The 20,690-nt window shown below is 45.1% G+C and overlaps 1 protein-coding gene across 1 annotated transcript; it reads right to left on the bottom strand.

The window, feature by feature from the left end:
• Window positions 1–263: 263 nt before the first annotated feature.
• On the bottom strand, window positions 264–20,604 carry PAF1 (PAF1 homolog, Paf1/RNA polymerase II complex component). Its single transcript, XM_068250472.1, has 14 exons — window positions 20,485–20,604; window positions 19,386–19,415; window positions 17,950–18,042; window positions 17,749–17,870; window positions 15,126–15,192; window positions 13,637–13,738; window positions 13,445–13,550; window positions 13,295–13,363; window positions 10,546–10,649; window positions 10,318–10,434; window positions 10,042–10,170; window positions 8,891–8,996; window positions 5,718–5,799; window positions 264–756 (listed from the first exon to the last, which is right to left on the bottom strand). The coding sequence occupies exons 1-14, from the start codon at window positions 20,529–20,531 to the stop codon at window positions 353–355; spliced, it is 1,578 nt and encodes a 525-aa protein (XP_068106573.1). The 5' UTR covers window positions 20,532–20,604; the 3' UTR covers window positions 264–352.
• Between the last annotated feature and the right edge of the window lie 86 nt (window positions 20,605–20,690).

Here is a 20,690-nt window from a genome sequence, read left to right as displayed (position 1 = left end):
GCCTCGGCACTCATGCCTACACATCACAGCTGTCTCCATTTTACCAGACCACTTCGACTTGGGCTTCCTTTAAAACACTCAGAGACCCACTGAAAATTCTAATCTAGCAAAAGAGGCCGTCTGTGTAAACTAAAGATATTTGTGAGGCAAGGACCGAGGGGAGGTGAGATGCGGCTTTTGTTTGCAACGGAGCTCCTGAGTTCAGGTACTTTATTTTAACGCAAAATTCCTCCACTTTCCCACCACTAAAAAGGAAATCATAGTTTAAACATTGTTGGAAAACTTTTATTGAACTAAAAGTATAATATAACAAATATTTACAAAATCAGTCATTGCTGAGAGGGTGGAGTATTCAGTCACTATCACTGCCATCGCTAGAGGCGGAGCCTTGCTCGCTGCCGCTCTGCTCCTCATTCTCCTGCTGGGATCGGTCACTTCCGAATGGACTGCTGCTGGCGCTGCGGCTCCTGCTCCGGCGCCCTCTGTTTTTGTCTTCTTCCTCCTCTTCCTCGCTGCCGCTCTCTGCTTCACCGCCACTTTCATTCTGGCCTTCCTCATCACTGTCATCGTCATCACTACCGAAGATCTCCTCTTTGTCTCTGGCGGCCCTGTCGTCCTCGCTGCTCTCCTTCTCTTCCTCCTCCTCCTTCTCTTCCTCCTCCTCCTTCTCTTCCTCCCTCTCACTCTCACTACCCGAGGCCTCTCCTCCGCTGGCCTCCTTCTCGCTCTCACTGCCCTTCTCACCATCTTCAGCATCTGAGGGATCAACAGAACACACAATAAGAACCAAAGCATAATGAACATAAAACTATACTTGAAAGTTTAACTGCAGACTAAAAAGTAAACTAAAGCAAACTTTAACAGTCTCTAATACAGTTAACTAGCACACTAGCCATAAGGCTGCACAGACCGGCTTTATCACAAATGGCTCGATTAGGCACAGAGTTATTTGCTGCAGGATGGTAGAGAATGTTAATGAGGTGCTTATTATTCCGGCTTGCATGGAAAATGTACTGCAAGCAGCCTGGAACTGAGCCAATCCAATGGGGCACCTATGCTGGGTGGGGGACACCTTTGATCACCTATAGGGTTGGAGACACAACTACCTATACAGGGGGACGCCTTTGGCTACCTATGCGGAGGGTGTTGAGGGACGCCTTTGATCACCTATGGGGCAAGGGGACACGACTACCTATGCAGGGGGACAACTTTGGCTACCCATTTGGGGGCATTATCGATGCATAGCCTCTGATGAAGCAAGTGTTCTTGCGAAACAGCTGTTTTTTTTGGGGGGGGTATAAACACTATAACGTTACTGATGCAGTATGTGCAGCATATCGTGGGCGTGCTGGAAATGTTCATTAGATTTTTACTAAAAGTTACCTATATGATCTCTTAATGATACCAATGGCTTGCTCACTTAAGCTTATCTTCTGGTGCCCTCTGGTGGCACCATAATGAAACAGCACTACACATTTTGTGGACATCAGGGCATATACTGTAAATTTCCATCTTCAGATATTTATCACATGTACCTACTCCTCTTCTAGTACTGATTAAGGGCTCTGCCTCTGACATAGGAGACCTGGGTTCAAATCTCAGCTCTTCCTGCTCAGTAAGCCAGCACCTATTCAGCAAGGAGTCCTTGGACTAGACTCCCTAACAGTGCTACTGCCTACTAAGCACACCCTAATGGCTGCAGCTCTGGTGCTTTGAGTCCACCAGGAGGAAAGCACAATATAAATGTTATTGACTTGTCAAATGAGTCCCACCCATAGTAATCAAATCCTGCACCAAACCACATGTTCGAGATTTCAGTGGAAACCTATCAAATCCAGAAACATAACACCTATTGCAAGTCTAAAGGCTCATACACACATCAGACCATAGTCTTTGGAAAAGACCAATTTTACCCGCTTCCATGTAGTATGAGAGCCATACCTACACAGTCTATTCTATGGAGCTGAACTCCTCATCAGACAGAAATCTTTGCAAGATGCTGCACACAAAGATGCTGTACACATTCACCATAAAAATCAGTATCTGCAAAAGATCTGTTCCTGCAAAATGCATTCATAGTCTATGAGGTCTGCAGATCTTATACACACCTTGTTTAACAGACATTCATCTGCAGATCAGATCCACCAGGATGGATTTTCAGATCTGCAGATGAATGTCAGTTAAACAAGGTGTGTATGATGATCTGCAGATCTCATAGACTATGGAACGGATCTTTGGCAGGAACAGATCTTTTGCAGATACTGATCTTGTGTCTGTACAGCATCTGTGTGTGCAGCATCTTGCAAAGATGTGTCTGATGGGGAGTTCAGCTCAATAGAATAGACTGTGTAGATATGCTCTCATACTACATGGAAGGGGGTAAGATTGGTCTGTGATCTTTCATTTTCAAAAGACTATGGTCTGATGTGTGTATGTGGCCTTAATCAGTTGGTGTGCATTAGTACGCGTTTTTTTCCATAGCAGTGTATTGTGACAAAGATTTCAGTTAAAACGCGTTAAGTGTGAAAGGTGCCATAGGAAAACATGGGACTTAAGGTGGCCATACATGATACAATTTTTAATTTTTTTTTTTCCATTAGATAATTTAGTTTGATTATTCCATTAGATCGAATATAAAGATTTTTCCAGCATGTCCAATCTGATTTTTCTCAAAAAAACGGGATAATCGTTTGAATTTCTTGATCGAAAAAAAAAATATATTTTCAACTTTCATTCGATTCGATCATTTAGATCGAAAAAGCGGGATAATCGAACGTTTTTATTGTACCATGTATGGCCACCATTACTTTGAAAATCAGTTTTCTTTCCGTTTTAACTGAGAGCAACTGATTAAGTGTAAAAAGGGCCCTAATGCTGGGTACACACGATGAGATTTCCCGTTCGATTTGCGGATCGATTCGATTAAATCAAACATGTTCGATTGGATTTCGATCGTTTTTTTCATGATAGGTATGCAAAATCGATGGAAAAAAAACGATCGAAATCCAATCGAACATGTTTGATTTAATCGAATCGATCCGCAAATCGAACGGGAAATCTCATCGTGTGTACCCAGCATTAGGCCTCTTTTCCACAGACTGTTGAACTGTGTGCTCAGCAAGAAGTTGCCAGGCAATAGTGAGCAGATACTAGGCAACAACAAACAGTTACCAGGCAGCAACAAGCAGTTGTGAGTGTTTGAGAGGCATTTCACTGCATTTTTTACTCTGGCGGTGCCAACTAAAAATCTCTGTTGCTACTGAATCTGTAATGTACATTAAATATTGCAGCATAATGTAGGGAATTTTAATGTGTGTGCAGGTGTTTTTTTTCTTTTTGTTTTGTGTGTGTGTGTTGTTATTGCTAATGCTGTATTTTATCCTAAAAGAGGAAAAGATGGAGCCGGTTTCCACTAGATGCGAATTCGTATAGCGATTTTCCGCAATGGCTCTGCAGCTAATGCATATCAATGGAGTAGTTTCATTGAATGTGATTGAACCATTGCAGAGCGATAAAATGCGCTGTGGGAGAAAATATGGATTGCATGCTGCAGATTTCTGCTGCATGCATCAGATTCCCCTTAGCAGTGAGTGACAGCCAGGGCCGGTTCTCTCATGAGGCAAGGTGAAACATTTGCATCAGGAAGCAGACATTACAGGGACAGCATGTTTGTACTGTGTTTACACTAAGGGCCCTTTAACACTTAAGGCTCATACACACATCAGACCATAGTCTTTTGAAAATGAAAGATCACAGACCAACTTTACCCCCTTCCATGTAGTATGAGAGCCATACCTACACAGTCTATTCTATGGAGCTGAACTCCTCATCAGACAAAAATCTTTGCAAGATGCTGCACACAAAGATGCTGTAGACATTCAAAAGATCTGTTCCTGCAAAAGATCTGTTCCTGCAAAATGCATTCATAGTCTATGAGATCTGCAGATCATCATACACACCTTGTTTAACAGACATTCATCTGCAGATCAGATCCACCAGGATGGATTTTCAGATCTGCAGATGAATGTCAGTTAAACAAGGTGTGTATGATGATCTGCAGATATCATAGACTATGAATGCATTTTGCAGGAACAGATCTTTTGAATGTGTACAGCATCTTTGTGTGCAGCATCTTGCAAAGATTTCTGTCTGATGGGGAGTTCAGCTCCATAGAAAAGACTGTGTAGAGTATGGCTCTCATACTACATGGAAGGGGGTAAAATTGGTCGGTGATATTTCATTTTCTAAAGACTATAGTCTGATGTGTGCATGAACCTTTAAGCTGCCCCAAATTCCCCATCCCTGCTCACGCGCATCATGTCCGATCACACTTGCAACCGATAAACTGCCCGAGATTGATAGAAAGTGATACTTGTTAAGGTGTCCATACACGCATGTGGGAAAAACAATTGATCCCTCTGATTAGAGAAGGATCCATTTCTACCACACACTGCATATCGACTTTCAATAGATTTAAAGTGAATGGAAATAATTTTTAAAAAAGCCAGGTACATACCTAAGGATAGGGAAGGCTCTAAGTCCTATAGAGCCCTCCTCTCCTGTCCCCGTTCCAGTGTTGCAGTAATCAACCAATTTGGTCAAATACTGCGGCCTCTATCGCTGAAGGAGGCTTCAGAAGTCTTCGGGGAGCCCGAGTGCTCCCGAAGACGGGCTGCTCCATACTGCGCACATGCAAGCGCCCACTCACACTCACACAAGCGGTATAGAGCCGCCTGTCTTCGGGAAGACTCTGCTCCCATTGAATTTAAAAGGGTGTTGTAACATACAAAAATAAAAATTGGCAGAAAGGTTAGTGCCCCCAAAATATGTAACCCCCTTTTTTCTGAAATAGGCCCCTATATATCCTTCAGTATTTCTTTTTACCTGGTCTGGGTACCTTTGCCTAACTGTAGATATTATGCAATACCAGCAGGATTTTTTTTAGCTACAGTAAAGTTACCCATAAATGACTCGGTGTATGGGCAGATCGGCCATGAGACAGATCCCTCTCATCTGATCAGAGAGGGATCTATTGCCTGCCCATACACCGCAGAATGATTTCCGATAGATTTGAGCTAGCACTGTCGCCACCCCAGTGTAAAAGTGTCCCCCCCAGGTGTCCATGCTCGGTAAGCTCTCGAGTATTTGCTAGCGCGATCCCTAGCCTTCTCCGGTGTTCACCATCACTACGAGCACTTGTACCACATGGCGCCGGAAAATGTAGTGACATCACATCTGCGCTTGGTGCTGCCTGACACAGGCACACATAGCAACGGTGGACACCAGAGGAATGCCAGGAGTCGTGGCGGTCAACAGGTGGGTCTTTTACACTTGGGGAGACCTCAGCCTGGGGTCTGTCAATCGTCACGATATCAAACACTGTTACCGCCGCGCACCTGATCGAGCACTTGCGACCAAGTTTTTCCAGCATGTCCCATTGATCTTTTCAATGGATTTCGGTTGAAAATTGATCGGGCAGCCATGTTGCAGCACGGATTCTATTCCAATGTGAAGAACATGAAGGAATCAGAAGGTCGATCAGGCCACAATATCGAGTGTTGTATGTAGTAGTATAATATACAAGTCATTTGCCACTTTTGAACATTCTCCAAGATCAAAGACGGTGCACAACACAACCAATATATCCATAACCCACTGATGACTGCAACTAAGCTCCCAGCAGTAGAAGATGAGCCATAGAAATAATGAGTAAGTACCTGATCCTTGAGTATCCTGGTCCACCTCCATCTCCTCCTCTTCTTCAGGCTCGTGATTCTCCAGTTGAGCTTTGCGGGCTTCCTGCAAGTATCAATAGAAAAACTAAGCAACAGGTAGAAGACTCCCCCTGCTGGACAAAGATGGCCTCACATATCAAGTAAAATCGAAAAGAGAGGCCATCTGATCCAGAGTGGTAATGAAATATAGCCAAAAGATCCACCTGCGAGCTAAACTGATTGGAAGCGGTTGGCTTTGATACTCAACTATCGAGAGGGAATGCTCTGGATCCCATAGAGCAGGGGTGTCAAACTCAAAAAGGCGGAGGGATGAAATGAAAAACTTAGACCAGGTCGAGGGCCAACAGTCATATTTATCCCCACCCCCCAATTTGGAATGATCGCACAACACCTGACAATTTGCACCGCGTGCTATAGCCGCAGTGGGGGGGGGGGGGGGGGGGGGGAAACACCCTTGGTGTAGGAAGGCAGGAGGTAGTCAGGTGACCCCTGTATAGGAAGCCAGACATAGGTGCCCCAGTATAAGTATCAAGGCATAGGTGCACCCAGTTTAGGTTAGCTAGGTAAGTGACCCCAATATAGGTAGACAGGCATAGGTGCACTCAGTATAGGTTAGCCAGGTAGGTGCCCCCAGGATAGGTTAGTCAGGCATAGGTGCAACCAGTATAGGTTAGCCAGGTAGACAGCTCCAGTATAGGTAGCCATGATAGTTGCCCCCAGAATAGGTTAGCTAAGTAGGTGCCCCCCAATATAGGTTAGCTAATTAGGTGCCCCCCAATATAGGTTAACTAGGTAGGTGCCTCCAATATAGGTTAGCTAAGTAGGTGTCCCCACTATAGGTTAGCTAGGCAGGTGCCCCCACTATAGGTTATAGCTAGGCAGGTGCCCCCACTATAGGTTAGCTAGGCAGGTGACCCCACTATAGGTTAGCTAGGCAGGTGACCCCACTATAGGTTAGCTAGGCAGGTGACCCCAATATAGGTAGACAGGTATAGGTTAGCTAGGTAAATGGCCCCAGCATAGGTTAGCTAAGTAGGCGACCCCAGTATAGGTTAGCTAGGTAAGTGGCCCCAGTATAGGTTAGCTAGGTAGGTGGCCCCAATATAGGTTAGCTAGGTAGGTGGCCCCAGAATAGGTTAGCTAGGTAGGTGGCCCCAATATAGGTAGACAGGTGTAGGTTAGCTAGGTAAGTGGCCCCAGTGTAGGTTAGCTAGGTAAGTGGCCCCAGTGTAGGTTAGCTAGGTAAGTAGGTGCCCCCAGTAGGTAGCCAGCCTTATCCTCCCCCCTCTTTCCTCGGCCGCCGCTGGTCCGTCCTGCACCGAAGCCTGCTCCCTTCATCCTCTTCACTACATTCCCGGCCCCCGGCATGCAGCACAGGAATCCCCTGTGACGCGAAGACACCAGAGCGGCTCCCTCTGTAACGTTGCGTACTTACTGCGACGTTACCGAGGGAGCCGCTCTGGTGTCTTTGCATCACAGGGGATTCCTGTGCTGCATGCCGGGGATGTAGTGAAGAGGATGAAGGGAGCAGGCTTCGGTGCAGGACGGACCGCCGACTCCATGGGGTAAAGGAGCGGTGGCCGAGGAAGGAGGGGGACCGGCTAGCAGGCCGAGAAGGAAGACTTAAGCCTTCCTTACTTGAGAAGCGGAGCAAGGGAGAGGGAGGGCAGAGGGGCAGAGCCGGCCACCAGAATAGCAGATGAGGGATGGGAGGGCTGGAGCTGGGAATGTGGCCGCGGGCCAAAATCAATGTATGATCATAAAAGCACTGGCGGGCCAACTTTTATCGCTCTGCGGGCCAAATTTGGCCAGCGGGCCAGAGTTTGACACGTGCCATAGAGCCTTTTCCAATCCTCTCTCCGTGCCCTTGTTTAACAGTCGTCCACCGTTGAAATTCGTTGCCTTTGGGAGTCTTTTGAAAGTGATGCGTCCCTTAGTGCTTCTAAAGACAGGTGCATCTGAATGGCGCATACATGAGCCTGGACTTGCGCATGAGCAGTGCAGATCGGTCTGTCTTTGGAAATATTCAGGAACATGAGTACTTGGGGGGGATGACAGCGGTGGACCAAGGGCACAGAGAGGACCATATCTCATCCAGGATATTACCTCTCCGTCTAACATTTTTTTTTTAACATGGCTTCAGATTTCTTTCTTTCCAACAGCAGCTATAAACAAGTAAGCACCATAACAACATTGCATGTTCACCACCAAATAGGGTACAGTTGGCAAAACAAATATAGAGAAGAAAAAAAAAAAAAAAAAAAAAAAAAAAAAAAGATTTGGGAATTCTGGTAAGCGGTATCCAATGCCAAGCAACAACTTCAAGGGCAAATAAGCACAGGACCAAAGTTGTGACCGCCTGACCAACACAGGTACAAACAGCTGTTGGAACCACAACGCGTTTTTTCATTTACTGATTTACTGGTGTGACATTTTTCTGATCACGGCTCCTATGTAGGTTACCCGACACTTTATTTTATTTTTTTTTAAAGCACGTACGAGGCGAAATTGCTAAAAAAAAAAAAAAAAGTAAAATTACCTGCCTCATCTTTTATGGCACGGAGGACGCCGTCCGCGCCCTCCGTGCCGATCCGCCAGGTCACCCCGCTCATTAGCCCCCCGGGCCGGCTGCCGACTCCACGGCCCGGGCTCTCCTGCCTCTCGCAACATGGCCGCTTCCTCTGGCCGCGGCTGCGCAGCTCTAGGGCCAACCCCCCTGATCCACGCTACGTATCGTGGATCGGGGGGGGGGGGGAGGGAGGGGGTTGGCCTTAGAGCTGCTCAGCCGCGGCCAGAGGAAGCGGCCATGTTGCGAGAGGCAGGAGAGCACGACCCGGACTGTGGGGTCGGCAACCGGCCCGGGGGGCTAATGAGCGGGGGGACCTGGCGGATCGGCACGGAGGGCGCGGACGGCGTCCTCCGTGCCTTAAAAGATGAGGCAGGTAATTTACTTTTTTTTTTAGTAATTTTGCCTCGTTAGTCCTTTAAAGCCGACTGTCTGAACAGAGGGATTTTCTATAAAAAGGTTTGTGCTCAAAAAACAGCAAAGAAGTAAAAATATTCTAAAAACAAAAGAAAGGAAAGATGGATTGGTTTTGCCTTTGACTGGACCCCATCTTTCATCATTCTTAAATATCAAGAGATCAACAGCTTACCTGAGCCTCCAACTCCTTCTCATTCATATCTCTGTGTTTCACCACCAGTACAGCGTTAGTTCCAGACTGGACTCCAGCTTTCACCCTCCTCTTACTGAGACGCACTCTGTACAGGAGAGGCAAGATAGGATTAACTCCAATACTCTCAAAAAAGCCATCTAAATGGTGTTAATTCAAATGAACACAGAAGCATTTAAAAACATAGTAATAGCAGACGTGCGACAGCGGCACTTCACTACCAGGGAGAAGGATAGGGAGCCACGTGAGGAGGCTAGACAGAGAGCTTCCACCTGTCTGGCCACTTCCTCTTTCCCAGTAGTAAGAGCAGGGTCAACCAGGTACTTCTATTAATGTAAAAGGACCTCATTTCTGGGGGACCCATTGAAAATCATACCTAGGAATAGGTACAAGAGTTTACCAGTGGGAGTTTAATATCACTTTAATACCAAAACTATAGGAAAGGTTGTTTCTGTTCATCTGGTTTTCTTGGCAAAAGTTAACTGGAGTGGGCTGCCAATACCTTCTCCAAATAGATGCGAAAAAGTAAAAGTCATAACAGATTTTCCTTCCTAGGATCAAAGATCTCTGCATAAGGAGACTGCAGCCATGAAATAGATGCTTCTTGCTTGGAATGAAAGCTATGGGAAATTTGGACAAGATACTAAAAGGATATACTGTAGATGTCACGTTACCAATAAATATCAGGATAGTTAGAGTTATGGTCTTCCCAGTAGGAGCACATGGCTGTGAAAGTTGGACTAATAAGGAAAATGCATGCTTTTGAGCTGTGAGTGTGGAGAAAGCTACTGAGAGTTCCCTGGACTGCCAGAAGATCTAACCAGTCAACACTTAAAAGAAATAAGGCCAGTATGTTCACTAGAAGGGTTGCTAATATTAAAATTTATACTTTGATCACATAATGAGAAGACCATTTTTTTGAGAGAAATATTTGACATTTAGAAAAATTGAGGGCAAAAGAAGGGGAGGACGACTGAAGGCTGAAGCTATGAACATACCTATACAATAGCTGAAAAAGCACAGTGATTAATAAACACATCTGGCATGCAAAAGAACCATATAATCATGAAGAATCGGCGCCAAACAAAATTGCAGAATACGACAGGTAGAACTAACAGGTCGCATAATCTAACCTGGTCTCCAGCTCATTGTAGTAGACACCATCACCCTCTCGGAAGATGAAGAAGTAGTTCTCCTCGTATCCCTTGCTGGCCTTGTTCTTAACGTTCCAGTTGTACTCTCTGGCGATCTTGTAGTCATATCTACAAAATAAAATCGTAATTTCACAGCAATCCTTGAGAATTTTATTTAGTAAAACAAAACAGTCTGCCCAACACTAATTTTAGTGGACAGAAAAGAGCCTTCGCAAAAGACACAAAGATTTGGACTCGAGCTGTTTCTTCACTTACATGTCTTCAGCCATGTAGTCCATTCCCTCATCCTGGTCTCTCTTGCGTTTACGCATGGTGTCCTCGGATGGCAGGAAGTACGCCACAAACTGGTTGCCTTCTTCGTCCATCATACCTCTGTAAGGCAGAACAGAGATTACACATCTCAGACTCCATCTTGTATGCAACTTCTTAGCCTTACAGTAGTGTATAATGCAGATCCTGATCTCCATGAGAGGATAATCTTACCTGATCATGGCCTGTGACATCATATCCAGCGCTGCAGATGACACCGCCTCTTTGGGTGCAGGATCAGAATCAAAGATGACCTGAGCGCAGGGGTTAATCCACATCTGGGAATGGAAAAACAGGAAAATCTGATCAAGATTAAGTGGTGCAAGGTGTTCAGATTCCCAGTCTGGGAGTAAATCCTTGTACATTGAATCATGAGGTTGACCCATGAATGGACACCTTAAAGGGATATTTAAAGGACCTCTGTTGCGAAAATTTTAAAATTAACATATACATTTAAGAGGTATGTTTCTTCCAGAGTAAAATGAGCCATAAATTACTTTTCTCCTATGTTGCTGTCACTTACAGTAGGAGTAGAAATCTGACAGAACCGACAGGTTTAGACTAGCCCATCTCCTCATGGGGGGGTTCACAGGGATTTCCTTAGTTTCAAAATGCACTTAGTGAATGGCATTTGCTCCGCCCAACTGCCAAATAAGTGTATAGTGAGCAGGGAGGCTGGCCAGCATCTTTGAATAAATCTTTTTCAGGGAGGGTCTTTATAAAGAATAAAGGCCATGCTGAGAATCCCCTGTGGAGAGATGGACTAGCCCAAAACCTGTCGGTAATGTCAGATTTCTATTATCTACTGTAAGTGACAGCAACATAGGAGAGAAGCAAGTTATGGCTCATTTTTCTGAGGAAGAAACGTACTTCTTATTTGTATGCGTTTTAAATTTTAAGATTTTCGTGACAGTTCTTTAAGACAGACTACAAAATGCAGTTTAACTTACCTGGGACTTCTACCGGGTCCCTGCAGGCAGCCTGTGTACTCCAAGATGCTTCTGTCCCCCTGCCGCGGCTCAGTTTCAATTTCGGCGACTGAGCCTGTGGCCGGCTACTGCGGGAGCTTCCTATGCAGGAGCAGTACGAGAAAATCTCTACTGCACCTGCGCAGGACGCTCCAGGCACCGGGAGCGTGAACAAGGATGCGCGCAGCCCAGGTCGCGCAGTGACCCGTTGTCGCCGAAAACAAAACTAAACCACAGCGGGGGACCGGAGCATCCTACAGTACCAGCACAGGCACAGGAGGGCAGTAGAAGCCCCAGGTAAGTAAAACTGTATTTTGTAGTCTGACTTAAAGTACCCCGTTTAATGCCTTTATATTAGCTGTGCTGTGACACAATAGTCACAGCACAATACTCCCCCTTTAGCACCCCCCGCTCTGCTCAGCCACTTGAGGATGAGCTGGAAGGAAGTGTACTTCCTCCTCTCTGCCAATCCCAAGGAACACCCCCCCTTTATTAGTTCCTATCTGCACAGCGCACTGGAGAGCTGCGCTGTGTGCGGAACTGAGGTAATTTAGCTCAGAATGATAGTGAACTAATAGATGTATTAGTACACGTTCTGAGCTGAATTCCCTCAGTACCGCACACAGCGCAGCTCGCGTTGCAGATACGAACTGGTAGCGGCGAGTAGAGGGGGGCGTTCCTGAGGATGGGCAGAAAGGAGGAAGTACTGACACTTCCTTCCAGCCTGTCCTCAACGTTGTGCTCCAGTCAAAGCCTTTGTGGCTGAGCAGAATGGGGGACGGGGGAGGGAGGCGCTAAAGGGGGAGGAAGGTGCTGTGCATATTGTCACTGCACAGTTAATAAAAAAAAAAATTAAAAGTATGTTATTTCCATCTGAGGTCAGAGGTACTTTAGGTTTCCATTTAATGTAGATCAGTGTACACCCATGTACATTTTCATCCCCGGTACCCACTTGGAGTGGATTGTCCATTTTTATAGGTTTTCATTGCATCCATGCACCCGGCGTTTTGTGTTCCGTTCTGCATACCATGTGGAGGAGGCTCCTATTTCTAACAATAGAATCTGCTTCCTGCATTTAGCAGATGCGTAGAAAATGTACCGAATGGTAAGTTTTCTCTGCGAACCAAGCCGAAGAGGCCTGCTCCTAACCGCTTACACTGCCCCCTACTGGATAACTGAAGTCAATGTGGCCAAACTAAAACAGTAAAATAGTGTCTTCAGCTGGACTTCAGGATCTAACAAAGACACAAAGAAACATCACAGAAGGACTAGGGGCTCTACCACAGTGTTTCTCAACATTTTATTGGTATGTACCCCTTTTTTTCTACTCACCAAGTACCCCCTAGCATGGTAAACATTATCACACGTACCCCTTGACAAATATATATTTAATCGTAGTACATTATAATTGGTTCTAAACCATTTCCAAGCATTTACTATTGCTTTTAATTAGCGAAAATACTAATTTGGTGCTGTTTAAATAAGATGTATCATTTTCTAAAACTCTAAATTTGTTATTTTTGGTTAAGTATATCAAGCCCGAGTACCCCCTAGAACCCTCAGAAGTACCCCCTGGGGTACGCGTACCACACGCTGAGAACCTATGCTCTACCACACTGCAGAGTGCTGAAAGAACAAAACAAAAAAAAACCACGCTCCCAACACCTAGCATTAAAATTGTGGTAAAAGTGCTGTTGGGAGAAATCGCACCCCCCCCCCCCCCGCTATTCCTTTAACTTTGTAAAACACTGATCAGCTTTAGATCACAGTTGGGGAGGGACAGAACCACTGTCTCAGTATTACTGCTGTGTCCCAAATTAGGATATTCTCTCGTATCTTTGTGGGAGGGGACATAACTAGACTTCCTTCTATAATTTTTAGTGCCAACGGCAATACTAGGTTCTTCAGTATTCATATACACACACAAAACTTTGTGCCAAGTAAGGGACTGTTACCTTGAAGTCAGGGAACACGGGCATAACCTCCACTGGGGTGACACGTGGCTTGCTGTAATGCTGAGCGATCTACGCGATAAAAATAGAACACGTTAATAGAGACATTATGGAGCCATCCTATATCACAGGACCACCATGCATTTCACTTACAGATTTCTGAGCATCTTCAAATGTCTTCTCAATGGCTGCGATCTGACTGTCTCTGTCCTTGTAGATGTCCTCCTCTGTGAACTGCTGCTTGACAGACACGCCGATTCTGCAGTCACACAAACACCACACAACAGCATGAGAACACGAAACGCAAGGGAGTCTGGGAAATCACACCAGAAACATTGGACTTACTTGACTTCAGGCTTCTCATTGGAGACACCGTATCTGTTGAACTCTGTGGAGATGTACTCAGTCTTCCTCATCCAAGGTACCACTTTAGCATGTTGCTGGGACCTACAAAGAGAATAAAAAAAAAAAAAACCACAGGACTCATTAATAACCGCAATGCAAAAATGAGCCTTTTATGGGTGTTAACCCTTTAGTTGTCAATTTAAAGGCTTACAAGTGCTCCAGGCAAATTTTAGCAATTTATATCTTATTTGTTACATTTCCTTGCTTCTAATTAGTACTGCTGTAATGTGTATTTATGGCCACTTATCACCAGGGGGCAGTATGAGACAATAACAGAGGACTTCTGCTTTCAGTTTCTGTATTTTCTGCTAGCAGATAGAGAGATCAAAGCATTCCAAGAATTTACTGCACAACAAGTTCTGCCAACTGAGGTCAAAAGCAGAGCACTTATCTCAAATGAGCGAACTATATTGAAGCTGCTGTTGGGTTAAGCAGTAATATGAGTCACTAGATTATGCGCATTGAACATTTTTGTCCTTCAGAAAGTTAACTGCAAAAGCTTTAATGCACACCTGAACTGAGAAGGGAACGGGTGGCTGACATAATGTATTTCCTTTTAAACAATGCAGACTGCCTGGCTGTCCTGCTGATCCTCAGCCTCCAATACTTTTAGTCATAGACCTTCAACAAGAATGCGGATCAGGTGTTTCTGACTGAAGTCTGACTAGATTAGCCACATGCTGGTTTTAGGTGTAGGATTCAGTTACTACTGCAGCCAAAGAGATCAGAAGGGCTGCCAGGCAACTGGTATCGTTTAAAAGAAAATAAACATGGTGGCCTCCATATCCCTCTCATTTCGGTTGCTCTTTAAAATCTCTCAAACCAATTATGTGACCAGTTTTCTGATTGGCAAAAGCAGCAGCGTTTGGCTGAGTACTAGGCTATCATGCAGCTGGTCTAAAATGTGGTGCTATGATCAATCCCAGCGCTTGGGAGTGGTGGGAGTGGTGCTCTGATGACATCATGGTAATGGCGAAGGGGGAAGGTCAATGATAGACGTGGACAGGGGGTAGGTTAGTGTTAGGAGAGATGAGAGGGGCAGATTAGTTTTAGGCATTAAAAGGAAAGGCGGTAGGGGGAGGGCGGATGAAAAAGGTTAGTGTGAGAGAGTAGTAAACAGAAAATATGCTGAAAAAGGAATTTCAGCAATATCCAGTGACAAAAAGAAATGTTGAAAATAAAGAATGTACACATCAGCAGAGCAGGATCACCCACAAGACAACCCATGCATCTGCCTGGGGTTCAGTGGGCATCGAGGGGCTGCACTGCCACTTCCTCTGACCAACTTCCCATCTCACTTTACCAAAAAGACTACAGGACGAAGTGAAGGCTGGTACCTTGCCTTGGTTCATTTCAACTGTAAAACCAAATAGGTTTCCCATAGCATCCAGCCAGGATAACGTTTACAGGTACTTCATCAATCGCATACCTCTTGGAGCTGGTCGGAGCCTGAATTTCCTCTTCTAGAAGCTTTTCATCTGCTATATCCAAGGGAACTGCAAATCAAAGAAGATATATTCAAAATTCTGACATGATTTTTCGCATTATCCTAAACAGGAGATTCTGCTTTTGTTACAAAATTGCCATAAATATCGATGAAAGCTGCACTAGTCTGGATTTGAGGTTTTAAAACTTTTACATTTCAACTTGTGATACTCTGCAACTATGGCAACAGTAAGCCGTTTGGAGTACAGGCTATTAAATAAATAAATAAATAAAAAGTCCCACTTGCTGCAGGAGTAATTTAGCTGAACAGGAACCATTATAACTCACTTTCAGCACTTGCATTAATCCACTGACTGTCAACACATTCTGATAATCCTAACTGCTTTGTCTTCCTGTACATAAAAACAAATAATGCAAACAGAAGCAATGTTTTCTGTTAATTATTTCAGTATACAGAGCTAAGCTGAACAGACTGCATTTTTCAACAAAGGCAGGACTTCCTTTCGGAGCTGCCATTTTGACAGAGGGCATAACGCCGGAGATATTTAGATGTTGCTCAGCCGAAAACATTTTTCCTATCGTTTCCTATTGCCCACGAGAAATATATACGTTTTCTCGAATAGATCACCAGTATGGCTGATATTGTGGTGAAACCCTCTGTAAGGTGGTGTATAACATAGCAGCCATATTGTATCGCGTGGAAGCCATATTTTTCTATCTGCTGTGTATCTTTCAGAGGTGTATGTATGTTAAGTGGCCACTCTGGCAGCTGGCTTCAGGGTAATTGGACACCTGGCGGATGGAAGTGTGCCAATGTGAGTTCTGCATGTAAATTAAATCTGCATTCAGTGTCCAGCAGGAAAGCTACCATTGTCTGCCTCTAATTAGGAAACACTTAGGGTGCATACACACATCAGACTATAGTCTTTGAAAAATGAAAGATTACAGACCAATCTTACCACCCTTCATGTAGTATGAGAGCCATACCTTCAGTCTTTTCTACAGAGCTGAACTCCCCATCAGAAAAAAATCTTTGCAAGATGCTGCACACAAAGATGCTGTACAGACACAATAGATCAGTATCTGCAAATGATCTGTTCCTGCCAAAGATCCGTTCCTGAAAATTGCATTCATAGTCTATAAGATCTGCAGATCATCATACACACCTTCTTTAACAGTCAGCTCCATAGAATAGACTGTGTACAAATGCTCTCATACTACATGAAGGGTGGTAAGATAGGTCTGTGATCTTTCATTTTCCAAAGACTATAGTCTGATGTGTGTATGCACCTTTAATCAGACAGTTGCAATACCACTTTGAAGCCTATACAGGTGATCGGCTACCCTTTGGTCTGAATAGGAGAGCAGGAAATGCTAAATTGGTTTGCTAGCCTCTGGCAAGGAAATAGCTGATAGGCTAATAGCAGGCATGTCCTTAGCTTTGATCTGCTATGTCTCAGATGTGTATTTTGCTTGGGCAATTGTCACCTGGAGTAGGGAAGTCTTTTTGATGTGTGTGCTAAATTACAATTTTACCTTTGCAAATTAGATCTATGGGGAGAGGGGAAATCTCTGCAAAGATCAAAAGTGGGGCAGGAAAAACCTTTGAAGTTTGCATATCACAGCCAGAAAGGATATGACAAACGTTCTGTGCAAACCTTCGGAGGCAGGTTGGACTTGTACCCCTAGGCCACAAATGGGCCTATAAGAACCCGCACAGGACCTTCACAACTTGTAGTTCCCTGGAGATAGCAAAGATGCCAGAACTGCCCCGACTACTGGTCAGAGGACTGCATTCTCCCGCAAACAACGATCAAACCGTAACGCTGGTAACGTTTATCCTTATTTATTTTTATGCAAACTGTCTTATTGTGTATCTTTGTAACTTTTATCTTTGTAATTGTTACTTTGTTTTTGTAAATCTTTTGTATGTATTTTCTGCATTGTTCCACTTTTTTTCTGGAATATTAAATCTTTATTTAAAAAGTTTGACTTCTGATGTACTAAACTAGCTCATAGCCTAGAAAGAGACTGCAGTGTAATTTACGTTACAAGCTCCGTGCCTGATTGTGCCTTGCTACTGTACGATTGTATTGTGTGTGTGGCGTTCCCGTGTTTGGCCTAAGCGCAAAGCAGACCCAAATATGAAAACGCGGACTTGCGTGCAGATCACTCGACAGCAGAGTGGGAATCGTTGAAGTGTCTAGAAGCAGCTAGTGGTGGCAGTGAGAAGTGCTTTGAGGGGCGACAGCCTTGTTGTAGCTTGAATAAGGCTGCTCCCCGCTTGATCTGGTCAGACCCGCAGTCGGGAACCGTATCTGCAGGCGTGCCGCGGGGCCGGTTCCTGACACCCTCCCAGAGTGTGATGTCCTGACAGTTTGCGGTGTGTGAACCTCGTTACATTGTGGGAAATAATGGCTTTTTTTCAACTGCCAAGCAAGCAGGGTCTCCCTCTGTGCATAGAACTCAGTAACGAACATTCTGCACAGATCACCTGGCAGAACTAAACCAGTGATAAATTCCAGAATGTAAATCAGGGAGAGGAAAGATTTTACAATGGGCAAACAGGTTACTCATCCTACAGTTTGGTCTCCACCCACACTCACCGTTTGCATCAATGCGATAGGTATCTGGATTGATTAAGTCGATGGTGACCCCCAGGTCAGGCTCAGTGAGAAGGTCATGCTTGTGCTGCTTCTCTAGAGAGGTGGCTTTGTACTGCACAAATCTGCAGGAGGAAGAGGAGGAGCCTGGTCAGGAGGGAACAGTTTTCATGAAAACATCACATGTTCCTGTTGCCAACTTACCTGTTTTGGTCGAAGGGATATGTGATGAACTTGGGGTCGAAAGGGATATCGGGAAGAGTATTGCAATATTTCACTCGGCAGACAATCCCAGACCTGGAGCGGGAAAATTTACAAACGTGAAATAAGGTACAAATTTAAAGGGAATCTGAAGTGAGGAAACGCGCTTCCGGCTAGATACTTCCCTATGTAGGATGGAAGGCTCCGGATACAGTAGAGTTTTCCTGGTCCTCGCTCTATCCTGTCATTCCTGCGCCGTCCCCGATTGAAGTAATTTGGCCTGCTAAGTGAAATAGCTGTTTGGCCCTCCTCTGGCAGCCTCCAGAAGTACTTGTGTCTCCAAGTACTTTCAAAGATGAGCGAGCTCATGCCGTGCAAATGCAAGCATGGACTCGAGCATGTGCAGTATGGGCGAGCCAGTCTTTGGAAATACTCAAGGAGTGCCGAAAACCCAGTTGGTCACATGATTTAAATGGGGGTGGGGCGGCACAGGAATGACAGGATGGACCAAAAAAAGCTCTATTGTATCCAGAGCCTTTCCACTGCATAGTAGGGATCTAGCCTGAATTAAGTCACATCCAGATGGCGTGACGTACATGAATTAATAATAAGTTCCACCATGTCCAATTGCTTAACAGCCGATAAAAAAAATAACCGTCTATCAGCCCTTTCCTACCAGTCGGCAAAATAATTAGCTTCTAATCAACAGACAATCTAAATATTTGGAAAGGATGGCTTATGAGCCCAAGGTACTCTTGGTCTGTGTGCACAAGATAACAGCTCCAGCAAAATGCTAGGATTTGGTAGACTCCATTGCTCACAGAAAGGACAGTTCCCACTACAAGCTTGGTGCTGGCCTTTCTAGAGATTCTGCTGCAGGCATTTTGGTGGTTCTGACTAGTGATCTGATGCCCACAGGAGCCAGTGGAACATCCTTCGAACTCCAAGTGCCAATTAATGCCTGTCAGTGTCAGTCAACACCAATCAGCTCAACACTAGCCTTATTTCAATGTTCACAGCGCAACCATGCCCTGATGTATAGGCAAGACAAATAATTATATTGTGCTTTTCTCCTGGTGGACTCAAAGTGTCAGAGCTGCAGCCACTAGGGCGCACTCTAAAGGCAGTGTTAGGGAGTCTAGATCAAGGACAGAATAGGGGCTGGCTTACTGAACAGGGAGAGCCGAGGTTTGAACCCTGGTCTGCTGTGTCAGTGTAACCAGTACGCTATCCAGCCATTGCTGGATAGTGGTTGGACTGAAGGCCTAGTCCTGAGGATTCCTTCAGCTCAGAAGCTGCCCACATTGCACGGATAACGGCCTTCAAACTAAATCCCATACTGGACAAATGACTGCTAGAACCTCACTCTCACTCTGGTTTTTCCTCTCCTTTTCCTTATACAAGAGACTCCGTATTGCTCCAATTCACAAGTAACTCACCGCTCTGGAACTGTCCGGTGAGCATTGGATCTGAAACGCAGAAGAACAGAACAATGTCATTTGTAAACTGAAAACAGCCACATAATCACAGCATGCAGAAATAAAAAGGACCTCATGTAAAATGACTACCACCCAAACCCGACATATTTAGTAAACCAGTTATGGAATGCTTGCTAACATCTAATTGACTCGTTTGTTTCATAGCGTATAAGCACCTTTAAGGCTCATAGACACATCCAACAAATCCGCCTGATTGTCATATGATTTTGGTCTGTTGGACGACAGTCAGGCATGTGTAAGCGTGGCAAACATCTAGACGAGTGACTGATAACAGGCAGTTTGCCCGATCCATCAGGCGGTTCAACACACACGACTGTTGCGCTGATATCGTGCAGTTGGCCAAGCGTGTACAACATTGTTTGAACAACGTACTTGTTTTGAATGTGGCCATATCATGCAGTCCGTCGGTTCGCTTGCGTGCACAGTATGTAAATGAGCTGGTTGTTTGGATGGTTGATGTGCGGAAAGTTGTGTAATCGCTTGGCCATGTTGCCAGTCATGTCACCGAGTTGGTTGTGCACTTTACTGGACGAGCCTTGTGGAATCAGCAGACTATAGCAAAGCATCAATACTCTATACTGGACTAGACACAGAACATTTATATTGCACTTTTCTCCTGGCGGACTCAACGCGCCAGAGCTGCAGCCACTAGGACGCGCTCTATAGGCAGTAGCTGTGTTAGGGAGACTTGCCTAAAGTCTCTTACTGAATAGGTGCTGGCTTACTGAACAGGCAGAGCTGAGATTCGAACCCAGGTCTCCTGTGTCAGAGGCAGAGCCCATACACTAGATGTAAACAGAAACTCCAGCCTTGTGAAGCTGTATATGGCACAGGGCTTCATCATTTAAAAAAATCCCTGAAAATCATCTAAACTCACTTTGTAGAGTTGATAGGAGTCTCCCCTGTGTAATAACATAATAGCCACACACAGTATATAGTGATGATACATAATGGATGCCCCCTGCACACAGCTTCAGTAAAGGAACAAGTTCCCTGGCGACCTCCCGGCTGCCTGCAGACAAGATAAGCCATGACTTACCGGTGGCCCTCCTCCCGCTGGGCTTGTGTTTGGATAGTGGGCGCCATGTTACCTTACAGCACACAGCCCCCGACCGTACGCATCCCACAACCCGGATGCAAGGGTCCTGAATAGCTCCACCTCTAGTGCCGTAAAATCGCAGGCATTGCCGTAGCCAGCCCTGGCATTAGGACCTATAGGGCCAGGCGCCGCAAAGCACGACGGGA

The sequence above is a fragment of the Hyperolius riggenbachi genome, chromosome 8 (genome assembly GCF_040937935.1).
Source record: "Hyperolius riggenbachi isolate aHypRig1 chromosome 8, aHypRig1.pri, whole genome shotgun sequence".
NCBI lineage: Eukaryota > Metazoa > Chordata > Amphibia > Anura > Hyperoliidae > Hyperolius > Hyperolius riggenbachi.
The sequence above is the reverse complement of the archived record's forward strand: the minus strand, read 5'-3'. Positions and strand labels throughout refer to the sequence as shown.